The sequence below is a fragment of the Kogia breviceps genome, chromosome 10 (assembly GCF_026419965.1).
Source record: "Kogia breviceps isolate mKogBre1 chromosome 10, mKogBre1 haplotype 1, whole genome shotgun sequence".
In the NCBI taxonomy this organism is placed as follows: Eukaryota; Metazoa; Chordata; class Mammalia; order Artiodactyla; family Physeteridae; genus Kogia; species Kogia breviceps.
In genome coordinates this window covers 65,248,438-65,269,616 of record NC_081319.1, presented here as the reverse complement: position 1 = coordinate 65,269,616, position 21,179 = coordinate 65,248,438, and the positions used below count along the sequence as shown (strand labels likewise).

Below are 21,179 nucleotides of genomic sequence, written 5' to 3'. Positions count from 1 at the left end.
AAGGATACACTGTTAGACAAAGGAATCAATATTTCTTAGGAAAGGACAACACTGTGTTTAAGAAGCAATTTCTTTCATTAAAAAAAAAAGGCTAGGAATTTGGCATTTGACAAGATTAGCCTTACCAGGGAGCATGTACCTATTTCCCTACAGTAAGAGTGGTTAACTTTCCCAATATAAAAATGTTAATACATCAGATCTAAAGATTGTTATATCTTTAAGTACTACATAATGTATAAAGTAAATTTCTAGGAAAATTGATAGCTTAAAGATTCATGTAAAATTGAAGATATAATAAAACAAATTTAAATGACCAAATTCCTATCTTTATCTACCGCCATATAAACAAATTTAGTCTTGTTCAATTGCATATAGAGGCATCTTTGTTGTACAAGACAGAATTGTGATTTTGTCAAAAATTAATAAGGTAAACATACCAAGAGAACTGAATCTATTTGGAAATATAATTTCCTAGTCTCATTTATGGCAATATTAAAGTTTATTTAGCCAGAGAAAGATATTAAAACACATATGGCCTAAAAGGATAATAAGATGTCATGATTCCATTTTCCTCTACCAATGTCACTAAAATTAAATTTAGTGACATTAATTAACCTACTCGAGTAGATGACTTTTGTCTTTCTACTACCTTCATATTCCTCTTTTTTAATCATTCTATAACATAGCCTCTATTTCACTAGTTATTAAACTTTACATCAGACCCACAAAGGGAAGCCATTAACAATGCAGTTTCCGAGAAGGAGCTTCAAGATGGCGGAAGAGTAAGACACAGAGATCACCTTCCTCTCCACAAATACATCAGAAATACATCTACATGTGGAACAGCTCCTAAAGAAAGAACACCTACTGAACGCTGGCAGAAGACCTCAGACCTCCCAAAAGGCAAGAAACTCCCCACAAACCTGGGTAGGTCAAAAGAAAAAACAGAGACAAAAGAATAGAGACAGGACCTGCACCAGTGGGAGAGCTGTGAAGGAAGAAAGGTTTCCTTCCACACATTAGGAAGCCCCTTCGCCCGCGGAGACTGCCGGTGGTGGAGGGGGGAAGCTTCGGAGCCACAGAGGAGAGCGCGGCAACGGGGTGCCGAGGGCAAAGTGCACAGATTCCCTCACAGAGGATCGGTGCCGACCAGCACTCACCAGCCTGAGCGGCTTGTCTGCTCACCTGCCGGGACGGGTGGGGGCTGGGAGCTGAGGCTCAGGCTTCGGTCAGATCCCAGGGAGAGGACTGGGGTTGGCTGCGTGAACACAGCCTGAAGGGGGCTAGTGCACCACGGCTAGCCGGGAGGGAGTTCAGGAGAAGTCTGGAGCTGCCGAAGAGGCAAGGGACTTTTTCTTGCCTCTTTGTTTCCTGGTGCACAAGGAGAGGGGATTCAGAACACTGCTTAAAGGAGCTCCAGAGGCGGGTGTGAACCGCAGCTATCAGTGCATCCCAGAGATGGGCATGGGACGTTAAGGCTGCTGCTGCAGCCATCAAGAAACCTGTGTACAAGCACAGCTCACTATCCAAACCTCCCATCCCAGGAGGCAGTGCAGCCTGCCATCGCCAGGGTCCCGTGATCCAGGAACAACTTCCCCAGGAGAATGCACAGCATGCGTCAGTCTGGTGCAACGTCACACAGGCCTCTGCTGCCACAGGCTCGCCCCGCATCCGTACCCCTCCCTCCCTCAGGCCTGAGTGAGCCAGAGCCCCTGAATCAGCTGCTCCTTTAACCCTGTCCTGTCTGAGCAAAGAGCAGACGCCATCAGGCGACCTATATGCAGAGGTGGGTACAAATCCAAAGCTGAACCCCGGGAGCTGTGAGAACAAAGAAGAGAAAGGGAAATCTCTCCCAGCAGCCTCAGGAGCAGAGGATTAAATCTCCACAATCAACGATGGACTCTGCATCTGTGGAATACCTGAATAGACAATGAATCATCCCAAATTGAGGAGGTGGACTTTGGGAGCAAAGATATTTATATTTGTTTCCCTTTTTCTCTTTTTGTGAGTGTGTATGTGTATGCTTCTGTGTGTGATTTTGCCTTTATAGCTTTCCTTTTAACATTTGTCCTAGGGTTCTGTCTATGTTTTTGTTTTGTTTTGTTTTGTTTTGTTTTGTGGTACGTGGGCCTCTCACTGTTGTGGCCTCTCCCGTTGCGGAGCACAGGCTCCGGGTGTGCAGGCTCAGTGGCCATGGCTCATGGGCCCAGACACTCCACGGCATGTGGGATCTTCCCGGACTGGGGCACGAACCTGTGTCCCCTAAGTAGGCAGGTGGATTCTCAAACACTGCGCCACCAGGGAAGCCCTATGTTTGTTTTTTTTAAATTACTTAAAAAATTTTTTTTCTTAATAATTATTTTTTATTTTAATAACTTTATTTTATGTTATTTTACATTATTTATTTTATTTTATCTTCTTTCTTCCTTTTTTTCCTCCCCTTTATTCTGAGCCATGTGGATGAAAGGCTCTTGGTGCTCCAGCTGGTGTCAGGGCTGTGCCTCTGAGGTGGGAGAGCCAAGTTCAGGACACTGGTCCACAAGAGACCTCCCAGCTCCACGTAATACCAAATGGTGAAAAACTCCCAGAGATCTCCATCTCAACGCCAGGACCCAGCTTCACTCAAGGACCAGCAAGCTACAGTGCTAGACACCCTATGCCAAACAACTAGCAAGATAGGAACACAACTCCACCCATTAGCAGAGAGGCTGCCTAAAATCATAATAAGGCCAGAGACACCCAAAAAAAACACCACCAGACATGGGCCTGCCCACTAAAAAGACAAGATCCAGCCTCATCCACCAGAACACAGGCACTAGTCCCTTCCACCAGGAAGCCTACACAACCAACTGATAAAACCATAACCACTGGGGACAGACACCAAAAACAACAGGAACTACAAACCTGCAGCCTGCAAATAGTAGACCACAAACACAGTAAGATAAGCAAAATGAGAAGACAGAGAAACACACAGCAGATGAGGGAGCAGGGCAAAACCCCACCAGACCAAACAAATGAAGAGGAAAGAGGCAGTCTACCTGAAAACGAATTCAGAACAATAACAATAAAGATGATCCAAAATTTTGGAAATAGAATGGAGAAAATACAAGAAACTTTTAACAAGGACCTAGAAGAAAAAAAGAGCAAACAGTGATGAACAACACAATAAATGAAATTCAAAATTCTCTAGAAGGGACCAATAGGAGAATAACTGAGACAGAAGAATGGATAAGTGACCTGGAAGATAAAATAGTGGAAATAACTACTGCAGAGCAGAATAAAGAAAAATGAATGAGAAGAATTGAGAACAGTCTCAGAGACCTCTGGGACAACATTAAATGCACCAACATTAGAATTATAGGGGTCTCAGTAGAAGAAGAGAAGAAAAAAGGGACTGAGAAAATATTTGAAGAGATTATAGTTGAAAACGTCCCTAATATGGGAAAGAAAATAGTTAATCAAGTCCAAGAAGCACAGAGAGTCCCACACAGGATAAATCCAAGGAGAAACATGCTAAGAAACATATTAATCAACTTATCAAAAATTAAATACAAAGAAAAAATATTAAAAGCAGCAAGGGAAAAACAACAAATAACACACAAGGGAATCCCCATAAGGTTAAGAGCTGATATTCCAGCAGAAACTCTGCAAGCCAGAAGGGAGTGGCAGGACATATTTAAAGTGATGAAGGAGGAAAACCTACAACCAAGATTACTCTACCCAGCAAGGATCTCATTCAGATTTCATGGAGAAATTAAAACCTTTATAGACAAGGAAAAGCTGCAAGAATTCAGCACCACCAAAGCAGATTTACAACAAATGCTAAAAGAACTTCTCTAGGCAGGAAACACAAGAGAAGGAAAAGACCTACAATAACAAACCCAAAACAATTGAGATAATGGTAATAGGAACATACATATCGATAATTACCTTAAATGTAAATGGATTAAATGCTCCAACCAAAAGACATCGACTGGCTGAATGCATACAAAAACAAGACCAGTATATATGCTGTCTACAAGAGACCCACTTCAGACCTAGGGACACATACAGACTGAAAGTGAGGGGATGGAAAAAGATATTCCATGCAAAAGGAAATCAGAAGAAAGCTGGAGTAGCAATTCTCATATCACATAAAATAGACTTTAAAATAAAGACTATTACAAGAGACAAAGAAGGACACTACATAATGATCAAGGGATCGATTCAAGAAGAAGCTATAACAATTGTAAATATTTATGCACCCAACATAGGAGCACTTCAATACATAAGGCAAATACTAACAGCCATAAAAGGGGAAATCGACAGTAACACAATCATAGTAGGGGACTTTAATACGCCACTTTCACCAATGGACAGATCATCCAAAATGAAAAAAATAAGGAAACACAAGCTATAAATGATACATTAAACAAGATGGACTTAATTGATATTTATAGGGCATTCCATCCAAAAACAACAGAATACATATTCTTCTCAAGTGCTAATGGAACATTCTCCAGGATAGACCATATCTTGGGTCACAAATCAACACTTGGTAAATGTAAGAAAACTGAAATCATATCAAGTATCTTTTCCAACCACAATGCTATGAGACTAGATATCAGTTACAGGAAAAAAATCTGTAAAAAATACAAACACATGGAGGCTAAACAATACACTACTAAATAATCAAGAGACCACTGAAGAAATCAAAAAATACCTAGAAACAAAAGACAATGAAAACACAATGACCCAAAACCTATGGGATGCAGCAAAAACTTCCTTCCTAAGAAGGAAGTTTATAGCAATACAACTCTACCGTAAGAAACAAGAAACATCTCAAATAAACAACCTAACCTTACACCTAAAGCAATTAAAGAGAGAAGAAGAGAAAAACCCCAAAGTTAGCAGAAGGAAAGAAATCATAAAGATCAGATCAGAAATAAATGAAAAAAATATTAAGGAAACAATAGCAAAGATCAATAAAACTAAAAGCTGGTTCTTTGAGAACATAAACAAAATTGATAAACCATTAGCCAGACTCATCAAGAAAAAAAGGGAGAAGACTCAAATCAATAGAATTGGAAATGAAGAAGGATAAGTAACAACTGACAATGCAGAAATACAAAGGATCATGAGAGATTACTACAAGCAACTCTATGCCAATAAAATGGACAACCTGGAAGAAATGGACAAAACCTTAGAAATGCACAACCTTCCAAGACTGAACCAGGAAGAAACAGAAAATATGAACAGTCCAATCAGAAGCACTGAAATTGAAACTGTGATTAAAAATCTTCCAGCAAACAAAAGCCCAAGACCAGATGGCTTCACAGGCAAAATTCTATCAAACATTTAGAGAAGAGCTAACACCTATCCTTCTCAAACTCTTCCAAAAGATAGCAGAGGGAGGAACACTCCCAAACTCATACTATGAGGCCACCATCACCCTGATACCAAAACCAGACAAAGACGTCACAAAGAAAGAAAACTACAGGACAATATCACTGATGAACATAGATGCAAAAATCCTCAACAAAATACTTGCAAACAGCACATCAAAAGGACCATGCACCATGATCAAGTGGGGTTTATCCCAGGAATGCAAGGATTCTTCAATATATGCAAATCAATCAACGTGATACACCATATCAACAAACTGAAGGAGAAAAACCATATGATCATCTCAATAGATGCAGAGACAGCTTTTGACAAAATTCAATACCCATTTATGATAAAAATCCTGCAGAAAGTAGGCATAGAGGGAACTTTCCTCAACATAATAAAGGCCATATATGACAAACCCACAGCCAGCATAGTTCTCAATGGTGAAAAACTGAAACCATTTCCACTAAGATCAGGAACAAGACAAGGTTGCCCATTCTCACCACTCTTATTCAACATAGTTTTGGAAGTGCTAGCCACAGCAATCAGAGAAGAAAAAGAAATAAAAGGAATCCAAATCGGAAAAGAAGATGTAAAGCTGTCACTGGTTGCAGATGACATGATACTATATATAGAGAATATTAAATGTGCTACCAGAAAATTACTAGAGCTAATCAATGAATTTGGTAACGTGGCAGGATACAAAATTAATGCACAGAAATCTCTGGCATTCTTATACACTAATGATGAAAAATCTGACAGTGAAGTTAAGAAAACACTCCCATTTACCATTGCAACAAAAAGAATAAAATATCTAGGAATAAACCTACCTAAGGAGACAAAAGACCAGTATGCAGAAAATTAAAAGACACTGATGAAAGAAATCAAAGATGATACAAATAGATGGAGAGATATACCATGTTCTTGGATTGTGAAAATGACTCTACTACCCAAAGCAATCTACATATTCAATGCAATCCCTATCAAGTTACCACTGGCATTTTTTACAAAACTAGAACAAAAAATTTCACAATTTGTATGGAAACACAAAAGATCCCGAATAGCCAAAGCAATCTTGAGAACGAAAAATGGAGCTGGATGAATCAGGCTCCCTGACTTCAGACTCTACTACAAGGCTACAGTAATCAAGACAGTATGGTACTGGCACAAAAACAGAAATATAGATCAATGGAACAGGATAGAAAGCCCAGAGATAAACCCACACACATATGGTCACATTATCTTTGATAAAGGAGGGAAGAATATACAGTGGAGAGAAGACAGCCTCTTCAATAAGTGGTGCTGGGAAAACTGGATAGCTACATGTAAAAGTATGAAATTAGAACACTCCGTAACACCACACACAAAAATAAACTCAAAATGGTTAGACCTAAATGTAAGGCCAGACACTATCAAACTCTTAGAGGAAAACATAGACAGAACACTATGACATAAATCACAGTAAGATCCTTTTTGACCCACCTCCTAGAGAAATAGAAATAAAAACAAAAATAAAGAAATGGGACCCAATGAAACTTAAAAGCTTTTGCACAGCAAAGGATGCCATGAAGAAGACCAAAAGACAACCCTCAGAATGGGAGAAAATAGTTGCAAATGAAGCAACTGACAAAGATTAATATCCAAAATTTATAAGCAACTCATGCAGCTCAATAACAAAAAAACAACCAAGCTAATCCAAAAATGAGCAGAAGAACTAAATAGACATTTCTCCAAAGAAGACATACAGATTGCCAACAAACACATCAAAGAATGCTCAACATCATTAATCATTAGAGAAATGCAAATCAATACTACAATGAGATATCATCTCACACCGGTCAGAATGGCCATCATCAAAAACTCTAGAAACAATAAATGCTGGAGAGGGTGTGGAGAAAAGGGAACACTCTTGCACTGCTGGTGGGAATATAAGTTGATACAGCCACTATGGAGAACGGTATGGAGGTTCCTTAAACAACTACAAATAGAACTACCATACGACCCCGCAATCCCACTACTAAGCATATACCCTGAGAAAACCATAATTCAAAAAGAGTCATGTACCAAAATGTTCATTGCAGCTCTATTTACAATAGTCAGGACATGGAAGCAACCTAAGTGTCCATCAACAGATGAATGGATAAAGAAGATGTGGCACATATATACAATGGAATATTACTCAGCCATAAAAAGAAATGAAACTGAGTCTTTTGTAATGAGGTGGATAGACCTGGAGTCTGTCATACAGTGTGAGGCAAGTCAGATGGAGAAAACCAAATACTGTATGCTAACACATATATATGGAATCTAAGGGAAAAAAATGTCATGAAGAGATTAGTGGTAGGACGGGAATTAAACACAGACATTACTAGAACATGGACTTGAGGATATGGGGAGGGGGAAGGGTAAGCTGTGACGAAGTAAGAGAGTGGCATGGACATATATACACTACCAAATGTAAAATAGATAGCTAGTGGGAAGCAGCCGCATAGCATAGGGAGATCAGCTCTGGTGCTTTGTGACCACCTAGAGGGGTGGGATAGGGAGGGTGGGAGGGAGAGAGACGCAAGAGGGAAGAGATATGGGAACATATTTATATGTATAACTGATTCACTTTGTTGTAAAGCAGAAACTAACACAACATTGTAAAACAGTTATACTCCAATAAAGATGTTAAAAAATATATTTTTTAAACATAAAAACCAAGAAAGAGATCTTTAGAATGAAACAATCTAGTCACCAAAGTGTATAAAAAATAATTCCACATTCATGAAAGTAGATTGAGTGCAAAACTTTCTCATTTCATCTAACATAGCCATCTATATGGATCATGAACCGAGTATTAAAATAAAATATGCCTTGTCTTGAACAACACTGTTTTGTTAATTCTGTATTTTCATGTTTTGAAAATGGTGAACGTATTTGGACTAATTCAAGAATATCGTATAAGGACCTTATACCAAGGATTTTTAATGAAAGTGTGAAAACCACCCCTGGCCCCCGTATGACTACAGAACATAATTTTAAAGTCGAAGTCCTAAAAGCTTGAAATCTAGACTCAATATCTTGTACCAATGTTTCTCTCACCCACTCTCTTCAAAGCAGAGATGGCATCATCAATCCCCCGCCAACGGGAACACAGAGCCCCTGGAAGCAGCAATGACATTCTATTGACTCAGAGGATATTTCACCGGTTCTGAGAATTAATCATGCATCATTTCATACGTTCAATTGCATTAATTCCTCTTGTCATTTCAAGGTTCAATAAAGCCTCTTTCAAATTACAAAGAAATGAATAAAGAAGATTCATATAAGTATTCTTTTAATGCTTATTAATGGTCTTACAATGATCACAGGTAAAAAGATTTCTTCAGAACAACAGTAAAAAAATGATCAGTACCATAGGCACAGAGCTTCTAAATTTCAAATCCATGATGTTGCTTTTTAAAGTCATTTGATGGTGGTCTGGTTTTACTATATCAATAAAGTCATTCATGGTAGAAAAGAAACAGATCCATAAGTAAACCTAGTGGGACTTGATTAATTTGTACAGATAATGGGCCAACAGTTGCTTAGTAAGGTTAAAGAAAAAGATATAGTATTTTTGCAGTCGTGAAAATGCCAAATGCCATGCTTTGGGAGACCAAAAAGTTGTAGATATTGCTTACAAATGTAGTCACTCCTGTAGATAAACTGGACATTTACGTTGTTTAATTCAAAATGCATTCTAAGAGTTATTCTCAATCAGGTTTTAAAACATAACCCTGGAACTAGCATTATTACAATAATAAATACAATTGAATTTTCCAAATTTTCTTAGCTGTTAAATGTGGGCTGCCTTCACACTAAGTGCCATATGAAATTCCTAATGGCAGATATCAGGTTAAGGTTCTTTCACTCAACACGTACAGATGATGTGCCCCTCCTGGCTCCTGAAAGAGGAGTGGGAAAAAAAAATCTTACAAACTTGTACCGACTTTAAAAAGCTTGCCATACAATTGCAAATCAGATAAGAACAGCATCACAACTAGTGGGGCTTTTTCCTCCTACCTTTCTCCTCAATCGAAATTTTAAAATACAGTGAAGTGGATAAATAAAGACACCTCCACAAAGCTAGTATAACAAAGTGGATTATTCCACGTGGGAAACCACCACAGCAAGTCAACATTAACTTCCCCCGAGGATTTTATGCCTTTGACCTCTATGCATAACATGGCATGTCACATAATCACACCATAGAAAGCTGATTAAACAAAAGATCTACTTGTCTCTTAACTAAATGACGACTTGAACTGCCTCAGCAGTTAACACACACCATAAAGACAAGTGTAAGCTGTGGTTTAGAAAGGCATGCCTTTCTAAAGAATTTGAAAGGCATGAGGAAAAGGAAACAAAAGCCTCTATGAGTCAATATCTTCAAATACAGTACAATGACCCCCACATCTGCATCCCTGGAAAAATGATACAGCAAAAGTGTCCAAAATAAAGTGACTTAACTAAGAAAGATGTGCTCACCTCTGTAGGTCCAGGAAATGTGGCATCCTTTCTCTCTTCATGGGGCTCCAAGGATCTCAGCTCCAAGTAGAACCCAAGTCCTGCCTACAAGTCTTCACCATGAGTCATCATGCCCTGTGCACAGTGGGCGGGCTGGTGATTAGAAAACTAGGGATCTGATGGATTAGACGCCTGAGAAGAAATGCTACACTAAACACAGGACGTCATCGGGCTTGGACCAGCATAGACTAGCTATGATGAACATCAGGGGAAATGATGACAGTTCAGGTAACTTGGTCAACAACCACTGGCCAAAGCCAAGTAGCTGTTCAATATGATAATTTGGTTGAAAAGCTGATTTGGTCAAACATGAATGTGTGCAGTTATTGTTTTTCAACTATGAGTAAATTTGGTGTGCTGCTGCTCCTGTATTGCCCTGTCTCTCCATCCACCTAACTGCACAAGGTAAAATCAGAATGATTTTGCAAGTTAGCAAGACACATTTCCAACAACTGAGCTTTCCTTGAAGCAATCTGATGGTTCTCCATTCCTTGGCACAAAAATGGAAATGCAGTCTGACAAGCTTAATATGCTTGAAAAACAAAGAAACACTGCACAACACTCAAAAGTCAGGCCTTAATTTTTAAATAATGTATTACAAAAACAATAACATGCTCACAGGAGAAAATAAAACACACACAAGCAAAAAATGGAACATAACAGACATCAAAAAGCAACATGGCTGGAAATAAGCCAAGTAACCAAAACATAATTAAACCACATGTTTGCCATGTAGATCCTTCCTTATGCATACATATTCATAGAGTATTATATTTTTACATGATGGTTTACATACATAATACATCAAATATCAGACACTTAAGTTGTTCCAATTTTGCAATATGATGAATAATAGTACAGAGAAGACATTTGGACTAAAAGTTACTAAATAGAATAATGCAAAGATGTAGAAAAATATGAAGGGGACAAAAGAAGTTTTGCAAAATGTGACAGTTTAACAAACTGATGAATCAGAAAATATTAGTGATTGAGGAGTCTCACTTTTAACCAAATTGTCATTTAAACCTGCTTATCTACTTGCTTTAAGCCCAATTTTTTTTTTTTTTTTTTTTTTTTTTTTTTTTTTTTTTTCCGGTACGCGGGCCTCTCACTGTTGTGGCCTCTCCCGTTGCAGAGCACAGGCTCCGGACGCGCAGGCTCAGCGGCCATGGCTCACGGGCCCAGCCACTCCGTGGCACGTGGGATCTTCCCGGACCGGGGCACGAACCCGTGTCCCCTGCATCAGCAGGCAGACTCTCAACCACTGCGTCACCAGGGAAGCCCCCAAATATTTTTGATCAACACATGTGCTACAAATAGTTTGATATGTATCAGTAGGACTCACAGGCTTTTTACATAGATTCATTACATAAATGATTGTTAAAGATTAGACTAGATGAGAAGCCCAGTGTACTCGTCTACCATGGCTGCTGTAAAAAGTTTCCAGAAACTTGATAGCTTAAAGCAACAGAATGTTATTCTCTCACAGTTCTGGAGGATGGAAATCTGTACTCCCCAGAGGCTCTAGGGGAAAATCCATCCCTTGCCTTTTCTGCCTTCTGCCAGCATTCCTTGACTTGTGGCCACAACACTCCAATTTCACTGCCTCCTCTGAGAAACCTCAGTTCTGCTTTTAAGGACTTTCAACTGATTAGATCAGCCTCCCTTCAGACAAGCCAGGATAATCTCCCCAAGACCCTTAATTTAATCATACCTGCAAATACCCTTTGTTCAAATATGATAACATTTATCAGTTTTAGTTATTACGATCTGATATCCTGGTGGGGTGAACACTTTTCAACCTACTACACCTAGTATTCACAGAAATTCTTCTAAAACTGTTTTGAATCTGACCCACTATTTCTTATTGGAACTATATTAGTCCCCATGTTTCCATGTCTACTCTAAGGATGCAAAGTAGAGGTCTCTTATTTGAATGCCTTTGCTATTGTCCCATGTGAAAATATCATAGGATCACCTCCCCAGATGAAATTAATTCTTCTTGCTCTATTTCTTGTTTATTGCTTTGTCTTCCTGTGCCTCCATCCACACAGCAAGACTTTGAGAGTCATCCTTTTTCATGTTACCCACATACAATCAATCCCCGAGCTCTGCTGATGCTTTTTTTAGTTCATTTCAGATCAGTCCCACTATCCCTCTCCCAACTCTGAATATTCTTGCCTTAGCTGGAGGTGGAGGTAGCAGGGCTCAGCTGGCCTGCTGCTGGGCTCTGCCCTCCACTTCTGCCCCCCTATACCCATTCTCTTTTCTGCTGTCAAGTGACCTCTCTAAAACTTTCTAAATCTGAACACCTCGGTTCCCTACTTAGAACCTTTGAATGCCTCTGATTACCCTCAGATTTAAGTCCAAATAGCACAAACATACAAGGCCTTTCTTGATTTGGTCTCTCCCTACCCCTGCAACCTCATCTAGTATTTCTATCCCATCCCCTCCATCTATCCTAAGCAATTTGACGTAATTTCAGTTTTCCCAAAGTATCACGATTTCTTTCATTTCTATATTTTGGAACATGTTACAGGTTTCTGCCTTAGAGGGCAAACAAGAAGACAACTCCTATTTACACTCCACAATTTGGCTAAGAGAACATCTTGTTTAAGAATGTATCCTTATACTTTTTAAACAGGTAAATTTTATACAGTAGTACGTGAATCATATCTCAATAAATGGTTATTAAACAAGAAGAATGCATGCTTTTCAATGATGTCCCAAAACTCATTTAGTATCATATACATCTCCTGCAACTTTGCAAGCCTCCCGCACCTCCCTCTATAACATTTATACGATGTTTGCATCTATTGGCTCATCTGACTCCTGAGGGCAGGACCGTGACAAATTCATCTTCATTTTCTCCTCAATTAATATAATGTCTGGCACAAAGCAGTCAGTAAATGCTTGTTGAATGAATGACTAAAAGATTATAATCCTTAAACACAGCGATACACAGTTGAAACAAATTCTAATAAATCCAGCAAGTGTTAGAACTGAGTTTATCACCTGGATTGAAGTCAGCTGTGTATCATTTGTCACTTAGAATGCAAATTACCCTAAGGACTAAATTACTCTTAGGATTGACCAATACCAGCCTTTAAATTTCAAAGCACAGGCATGTACATGTAATTTTACTTTAAAGCAATGTAATCATTTCCCAATGAAATACATCCTTTGTCCTCAATTTGAATTCTGAGAGTTAGTGTTCATATTTATCAATCTGCATGCAGAATGAATCACCATCTGGCTACTGTAATAAGCTGTGTTTAATTAGCTTTAAAGCATTTTTCTAAGAGTGTCTGTCCTTCCAACTTAAGCACCACTAATTTTCTTGGCTGCCACATTATAGAACAAATAAAGTAAACATATCCTTTTTAGTGGGGCCAAAACATTCATTACAAATACTTAAAACCAGCATCCACACACAACCCAAGAGTCTTCATTTCTTTGCATCACCAAATATATAAACTTTCTTTTTTTTTCCTGTTTTCAAAGCTTTTCCACAAATGGTAAAGATCAATCTTCATGAGCTATATTACTAACAACCAAGTTTTCATTAATTGTCAAAATAACAGAATAACATAATGCTATATGTTCTTAGTTGGAAGAGAGTACAGCCCAGAAGAATTATGTACAGATAACATGGGCAAACTTTAGACACATAATCTACTAATTACTTTCCTAACAGAGTACATCTCCTGGCACAGCAAACCATTCAGCAGGAAAGACAGAGGAGTCAGAGAAAAAGGAATAAGGGATCCTTTCTTGCCTTCTCTGAGCTGATGGGGTGGGGCGAGAGAGGGGATAAAGTCTCACTCAGTAACTCCCAGTTTTCTATCTGCTGGTTTAGGAGGAGAGATTGTATCTAAATAACCTCCACTATCCCACTGCCATGATTCCTTGTCTCAGCACCATGCTTGTCTTTTTTTAGAACTTTGTGATTTAGACTCACCACATAAATTTCCTGCTAGCAAAACTCTTCCCAGCTTGTAAAAGAGGACTGAATATTTTAATATTTTACAATATTCCACAAAGAGCTTCTACAATCCTAGTCTGGAAGTCATTGAACAAGCATAGGGCATCTGGGAGGAGAACTTAAATAGTCAAAGGATTTCATGACAGGAGAAGGACGTCATACTTTAGAACTGAATCGAGAAGGTACTCACAGGCTCACCCCGTGATCCATCCTGCCCTGGAGCACCTGGAGGTCCTGCTTCTCCCTTTTAATGATAAAAAGAAATAGAGAATTCCGTTTGCACATATGCTCACTAAAATAATAATATGTGACATTACATACTAAAGCATGTTAAATATAAACAAAAATAAAATTACTTCTGTATTATTTTTTTCCTTTCCTTTCTTTTTTTAAAAATTGAAGTATAGTTGATTTACAATGTTGTGTTAGTTTCAGGTGTACAGCAAAGTGATTCAGTTATACATATATATTCAGTTTTATGTATCTTTTTTCAGGTTATTTTCCATTATAGTATATTACAAGATATTGAATATAGTTCCCTGTTCTATACAGTAGGTCCTTGTTGTCTGGATTATTGACATCAACTTTTCCTGACATCAGATAACTCATTCTGAAATTCATAAGGTGACTATATAAATATCAAATCTATACATGACAGCAGATAATTGAGTTGTTATAAAATAACTTGTATACTTCTTATGAGAATAGGATTATTCTTCCCTTCAAAGTAAATGTGACTTATGTCACATTTATATCAGTCTTTTTCATATCTATTTTTATTTTTACTTTAAAATTTTTCACCTGTTGGACATAATGTGACCTTGCCTCTCAAGAGTTGCATTTTAAAATCAAAAGAAAACTTTCATTAAGAATGCAGCTATTTATAGGTTATTACTTGAAATTATTTGGCACTTTACTCCAGTATCTATTTAAAATAAATATCTAAAATGTGTATTTTAAGTAGCTGTTCAAATTATAATAGTTTTCATTTATATATCTTTAAATTACTCTGCTCAAATTATTTATGCACCTTATTTTACACCCACTTTCTTGAACGCTATAAGTATTTCCCAAATGAATCAATTGCTAGCATGTAAAAACGTATCTGACACTATGCCTATTAAAACAATAAGTATTAGCTGAATTTAATCCTAAAATGTATAATATCCACAGATCAATACAGCTATTAAAATGCCTGGATGAAAATAAAGAGCGGTTGGGGAGAGTCCCTTGAAATAGACACAGACACAAACCACACACACACCCTCAAACATTTAGACTTTTTGAAACCTATCAGTCATCAAGAGCCTTGATGCTGTGTGTCTGCTCAGCAAAGTATTACATCCTAGCAAGCAAAGTTCTCTGCAAACAATTGTGCAACACGTGGCATTGTACCAGAGAGAACATTTCATCCTACATGAGAGCAAGAGAGAAAGTAAAACAAAATTGAAAATTATTTTTTGTAAATAACTCAACTACCTGAGTCAAAATAAGTTTACGGGGGAAAAAGTCTCAGAAGACGTGTGCTGAAGCATATGCCAACACCATTTTCCATAGTTTCATATTCTAATGAACTCCTCAAATTGTACAAAATGAACCACAAAGGGAAGAACCAATAATACTTGGCTAACACAATCAGCCTTTAGAAAAAAAAATCCAGCCATATCACATTATATAAACACTGCTTCCCACACTTTTATGAATTCTTGCAATTCATTAGCATGGTGAAATACCAGCTAAAGCCAAATATTTCATCTGTTCCAATTTTATTTACAAACACTAGATGACAGTTGAGGATAGAATGGGAAAAGGATAATGTTTTCCTGTAAATTAACCAAACTAGAGGGCAGGGAGGTCCTGCCTACCCAATGATTCTACACAAAATCTTATGAAAATATCAGAGAAACAGAGATGGATGTTAGATTCACAAAAGTCACAAGTTTAAAAGCCTAAAGGATTAGAGAAAAGGGCTATGGCAGGTCCTAATGCCAGAGGGAAATTATACAATAACAATCCTGAACTCGACACTCACAGCAGTAGTCAGTGTAAGCAGCTTGGGGCAGGAAAAAACTCTTTGCAGGAAAGAGCTTTCTGCAGGGGGCACCCCTTTGTCTTGACACTAACCTTACACCAGGCACCCCTGTGATCTACTCATCTCTGGCCCTAGCACACATTTCAATCTTTTGATTACGTAATACTTTGCCTAACTTGTTGGTTCTCTCCGTAGATCAAAGAAGTAGAAATGAAGAATAAGTAATTAACAGATGACCAGAACTTTTCTCTAGCTTCCCATTCAATAATCTCACAAACTGTGTGAACAAGATAGGATCTAAAGAAAGATCACTTTGCTGTGCAAAAGCTTTTAAGTTCCATTAGATCCCATTTGTTTATTTTTGTTTTTATTTCCATTTCTCTAGGAGATGGGTCAAAAAGGATCTTGCTGTGATTTATGTCATAGAGTGTTCTGCCTATGTTTTCCTCTAAGAGTTTGATAGTGTCTGGCCTTACATTTAGGTCTTTAACACATTTTGAGTTTATTTTTGTGTGTGGTATTAGGGAGTGTTCTAATTTCATACTTTTACAGGTAGCTGTCCAGTTTTCCCAGCACCACTTATTGAAGAGGCTGTCTTTTCTCCACTGTATATCCTTCCCTCCTTTATCAAAGATAAGGTGAACATACGTGTGTGGGTTTATCTCTGGGCTTTCTATCCTGTTCCATTGATCTATATTTCTGTTTTTGTGCCAGTACCATACTGTCTTGATTACTGTAGCCTTGTAGTATAGTCTGAAGTCAGGGAGCCTGATTCCTCCAGCTCCATTTTTCGTTCTCAAGATTGCTTTGGCTATTCGGGATCCTTTGTGTTTCCATACAAATTGTGAAATTTTTTGTTCTAGTTCTGTAAAAAATGCCAGTGGTAATTTGATAGGGATTGCATTGAATCTGTAGATTGCTTTGGGTAATAGAGTCATTTTCACAATGTTGATTCTTCCAATCCAAGAACATGGTATATTTCTCCACCTATTTGTATCATCTTTAATTTCTTTCATCAGTGTCTTATAGTTTTCTGCATACAAGTCTTTTGTCTCCTTAGGTAGGTTTATTCCTAGATATTTTATTCTTTTTTTTGCAATGGTAAATGGGAGTGTTTTCTTAATTTCACTCTCAGATTTTTCATCATTAGTGTATAAGAATGCCAGAGATTTCTGTGCATTAATTTTGTATCCTGCTACTTTACCAAATTCATTGATTAGCTCTAGTTGTTTTCTGGTAGCATCCTTAGGATTCTCTATGTATAGTATCATGTCATCTGCAAACAGTGACAGCTTCACTTCTTCTTTTCCTATTTGGATTCCTTTTATTTCTTTTTTTTCTCTGACTGCTGTGGCTAGAACGCTGGTGGGAATGTAAATTCATACAGCCACTATGGAGAACAGTATGGAGGTTCCTTAAAAAAACTACAAATAGAACTACCATACGACCCCACAATCCCACTACTAGGCATATACCCTGAGAAAACCATAATTCAAAAAGAGTCATGTACCAAAATGTTTATTGCAGCTCTATTTATGAGAACCAGGACATGGAAGCAACCAAAGTGTCCATCAACAGATGAATGGATAAAGAAGATGTGGCACATATATACAATGGAATATTACTCAGCCATAAAAAGAAATGAAACTGAGTTATTTGTAATGAGGTGGATAGACCTGGAGTCTGTCATACAGAGTGAAGTAAGTCAGAAGGAGAAAAACAAATACCATATGCTAAAACATGTATATGGAATCTAAGGAAAAAAAAATGTCATGAAGAGATTAGTGGTAGGATGGGAATAAAACACAGAGCTACTAGAGCATGGACTTGAGGATATGAGAAGGGGGAAGGGTAAGCTGTGACGAAGTGAGAGAGTGGCAGGGACATATACACACTACCAAATGTAAATTAGATAGCTAGTGGGAAGCTGCCGCATAGCACAGGGAGTTCACCTCTGTGCTTTGTGACCATCTAGAGGGGTGGGATAGGGAGGGTGGGAGGGAGGGTGACACAAGAGGGAAGAGATATGGGAACATATGTATATGTATAACTTTGTTGTAAAGCAGAAACTAACACAACTTTGTAAAACAGTTATACTCAAATAAAGATGTTAAAAAATAAATAAATAAAAGAAAGATCATGAGGAGTTGACAAGTCTGCACTCAAGCTAGCATACAGTGCGGGATGGCAACCACTCTGACCCCCTAGCCCAATGATTAACTGAGATTACTTCCTGTTTCCCTTTAAAAGCTTTCATGGGGCTTCCCTGGTGGCGCAGTGGTTGAGAGTCCGCCTGCCGATGCAGGGGATGCAGGTTCGTGCCCCGGTCTGGGAAGATCCCACATGCCGTGGAGCGGCTGGGCCCGTGAGCCATGGCCGCTGGGCCTGTGCGTCCGGAGCCTGTGCTCCACAACGGGAGAGGCCACAACAGTGAGAGGTCCACACACCGCAAAAAAAAAAAAAAAAAAAAAAAAAAAAAAAAGCTTTCATGGCTGAGCAGAATCTTCGGAGGTGGTTTTGGGGAGGACAGTGAGTCCATCATCTCCGCAGATTGCTGGCATACTGATTAAAGGCAACTTTTCTCTCTACCAACATTTTATGAGTATTGATTTTGTAAGTGGTAAACAGCGGGACCAATTTGATAACATCAGGTGGAATCACCTGTGTCAGTGGTTCTCAAGGATGGTCCCCACCCCAGCCAGATCAGCTTTGCCTCACTTGGGAACGTCAAAATGCAAACTTTCAGGCCTTGCGGCAGACCTACTGAGTCAGAAACTCTGGATGGCGGGGCCCAGAAATTTATGTGAACAGCTAATTCTGATGATTTGAGAACGATGGCAGAGTTGCAAGTCATTAGGTCACTTAACTTCTCTCACCTCCAGGTACTGTCATATGTGACTGTCATACTTAAGCAAATCTGTAGTTTAGATCATCTGTATATAAAGTAAAGGCGGGAGGAGACTTGTCCAACAGCAGAAACAACTAATTTGGGATTACATAGCTACTTTGGTTGGTAAAGATCTCTCCTTTTACTTTTGTGACCATTAACCCAGTCTTAATATTTTATTCTAATTAGGAGATTTTTTTTTAAAAAAGTAACCATCAGCAACATATATCAATAATGGAGTTCCACAATTATTTGAGAATTTAATTTCTTATTCTTTCTGCTTCTTGTTAGGACAGATAACCAGAATGATACAGAATCATATGAATAAAACAGCATCTACTCTTTATAATACACGGCAGTGATTCTCCAACTCTAGCTGCATCAGAATCACCTGGAGTGTTTGGTAAACTGCAGATGGCAGACCCCATTTCAGAGTTTCTAATTCAGTAGTTCTGGGGTGAATTCCAAGAATCTTCATTTCTAACAAGTTTCCAGGAGGTGCTGATACTGCTGGTCCTGCAATGACACTTTAAGAACCACTGATCTAGCCCAGATCTTAAGAAAGAGACTCCACATCCTTTCTGCCCTCACCCACCCCTTTCTGTGGAACCACAGTGGCTTTATATGGCTTGACACTTGGCACTGAGTTTTACAATGGCCAGATTGTTCAGCAGGTGTCTCTATGTAGGAACTGTTTTCCTGGCTTGCACATTCTTTAAAGGCAAGAAACACATCCTATATGAGGTTTGTTTGTTTGTTTGTTTTAAATCACCCAGAATACTTAGAATAGTGCTGAACACAATATACGACTATATGTAAGACTATATGTTCCCTGCTTTACAACCATTGGAGCACATCGAGGAAGGAGGAATGCATGATTTATTCTTAAATACTCGATTTTGAGAAGATAAAGGAAATGGGAAAAATGTTTGCAGATAGGGCTATCACATATGCTGTTGGAAGATTATACAGTGTAATTACGACAAGATGATGGCCAGTAATCTTTACGTAGGAATGTTCTCTTCATTCTTTTATTAATGTTTCATTGGGACATGAAAGGATGATTTCTGCTTAGTCATTTTCCATAAAATTATCCAGTGTGGTACACAACCAGTATATGAAATTCAATACTGTAACCAGAACTTAATCTGATCACTTGATTGCTTTTATGACCTGGAGATCCTGGTATAAATCAATATGTTTGGCTGGTGGAGAAAAAGGCATATAGCATGTCCTTACCTCTAATTTATCATTTTGCTGTTCTATTATTAATTCCTTCTTGATATAAGATAATTGAGAGGACGTCATGCTAACATTATTCCTCAATCCAGTCTCTGCAACTAATGTCAAAGATGATTTATCCCACAGGAAACCAGTTATTTTTAAAAAGCAAATTTAACCCGAAACAGAGATGTGAAACTTGCATTGCTTGTGTATTTCCTTTCATGTGGTGGTCTTTGGTACTCACCCACAAAAAAATAAAAGGATGGGGATTAATTTAGTTTGTGGCCATTGCAATCCTCAAAATCTGGTGGAAGGTGTGTGACCATTAAAATATAATTTAATTTGGAAGACGATCCTTACTTTGTTATTAAATACTTTAATTTGACTTTGCTCTTACTTCATGGTTTATTCTTAGTATGTAAACATATCTCTAGTATTCCAGAGAATATATTGAAGATGTAAGACTGGGAAAGCTTCTCCTGGCTGACCAAATAAACAGACAAGAAGTTTGGAAAGCATCATGCATAAAGGGAATCACACAAAACAGGCCCAGAATTCAGGCTCTGCCATGTAACTGACTGTGCACTTTGGGGTAAATTCTTTAATTGCTCTTAATCTGATCTTAATGTCAAAATGACATTGATATTCCCAACTTCATAGATTTCTTTTTTAGGAAAATAAAATAAGAGCCTTTGTGAAAGTGCCTTGCACAGCTCTAGAAACAGAAGGAGAGATCCAGAAAAGTTAGCTAGTATGCTGCCACCAAAGAATGGGAGTTTTAACAGTTCTTTATTCTTATGATTTGTTTCAGGATACACTATTTTCAAATAACGTTATTTTTAAATTTGTACCGCTATGGTTTGGCACTATAATTTAGGCAGAGTGAATTATTTTTTAACTGCTTGAAACAACACATATTGATTATTTCATAATTTCTGGGGCCAGAAGTCTGGGCATGGCTTTACTGAGTTCTCTGTGTAGGGTCTCATAAGGTGCTAACTGGGAGGTCTGCTGGGCTGTTTTCTCATCTAGAGGCTTGACTAGAAGTATCTTCGTCCAGAGTCACTCACTTTGTTGGCAGAATTTGTTTCATTGCCACCAATGGCTACTTAGTTCATCAAGCCAGCAAG

The 21,179-nt window shown here is 38.3% G+C and overlaps 1 protein-coding gene across 3 annotated transcripts in view; it reads right to left on the bottom strand.

The window, feature by feature from the left end:
• Window positions 1–21,179, bottom strand: part of COL21A1 (collagen type XXI alpha 1 chain) — a 189,874-nt gene that overhangs the window by 34,549 nt on the left and 134,146 nt on the right. For all 3 annotated transcript variants that reach the window (XM_059075954.2, XM_067043129.1, XM_059075953.2), the window contains one exon: window positions 14,097–14,150. In XM_059075954.2, coding sequence (XP_058931937.1) covers window positions 14,097–14,150 — 54 coding nt within the window. The remainder of the gene's footprint in view (window positions 1–14,096; window positions 14,151–21,179) is intronic.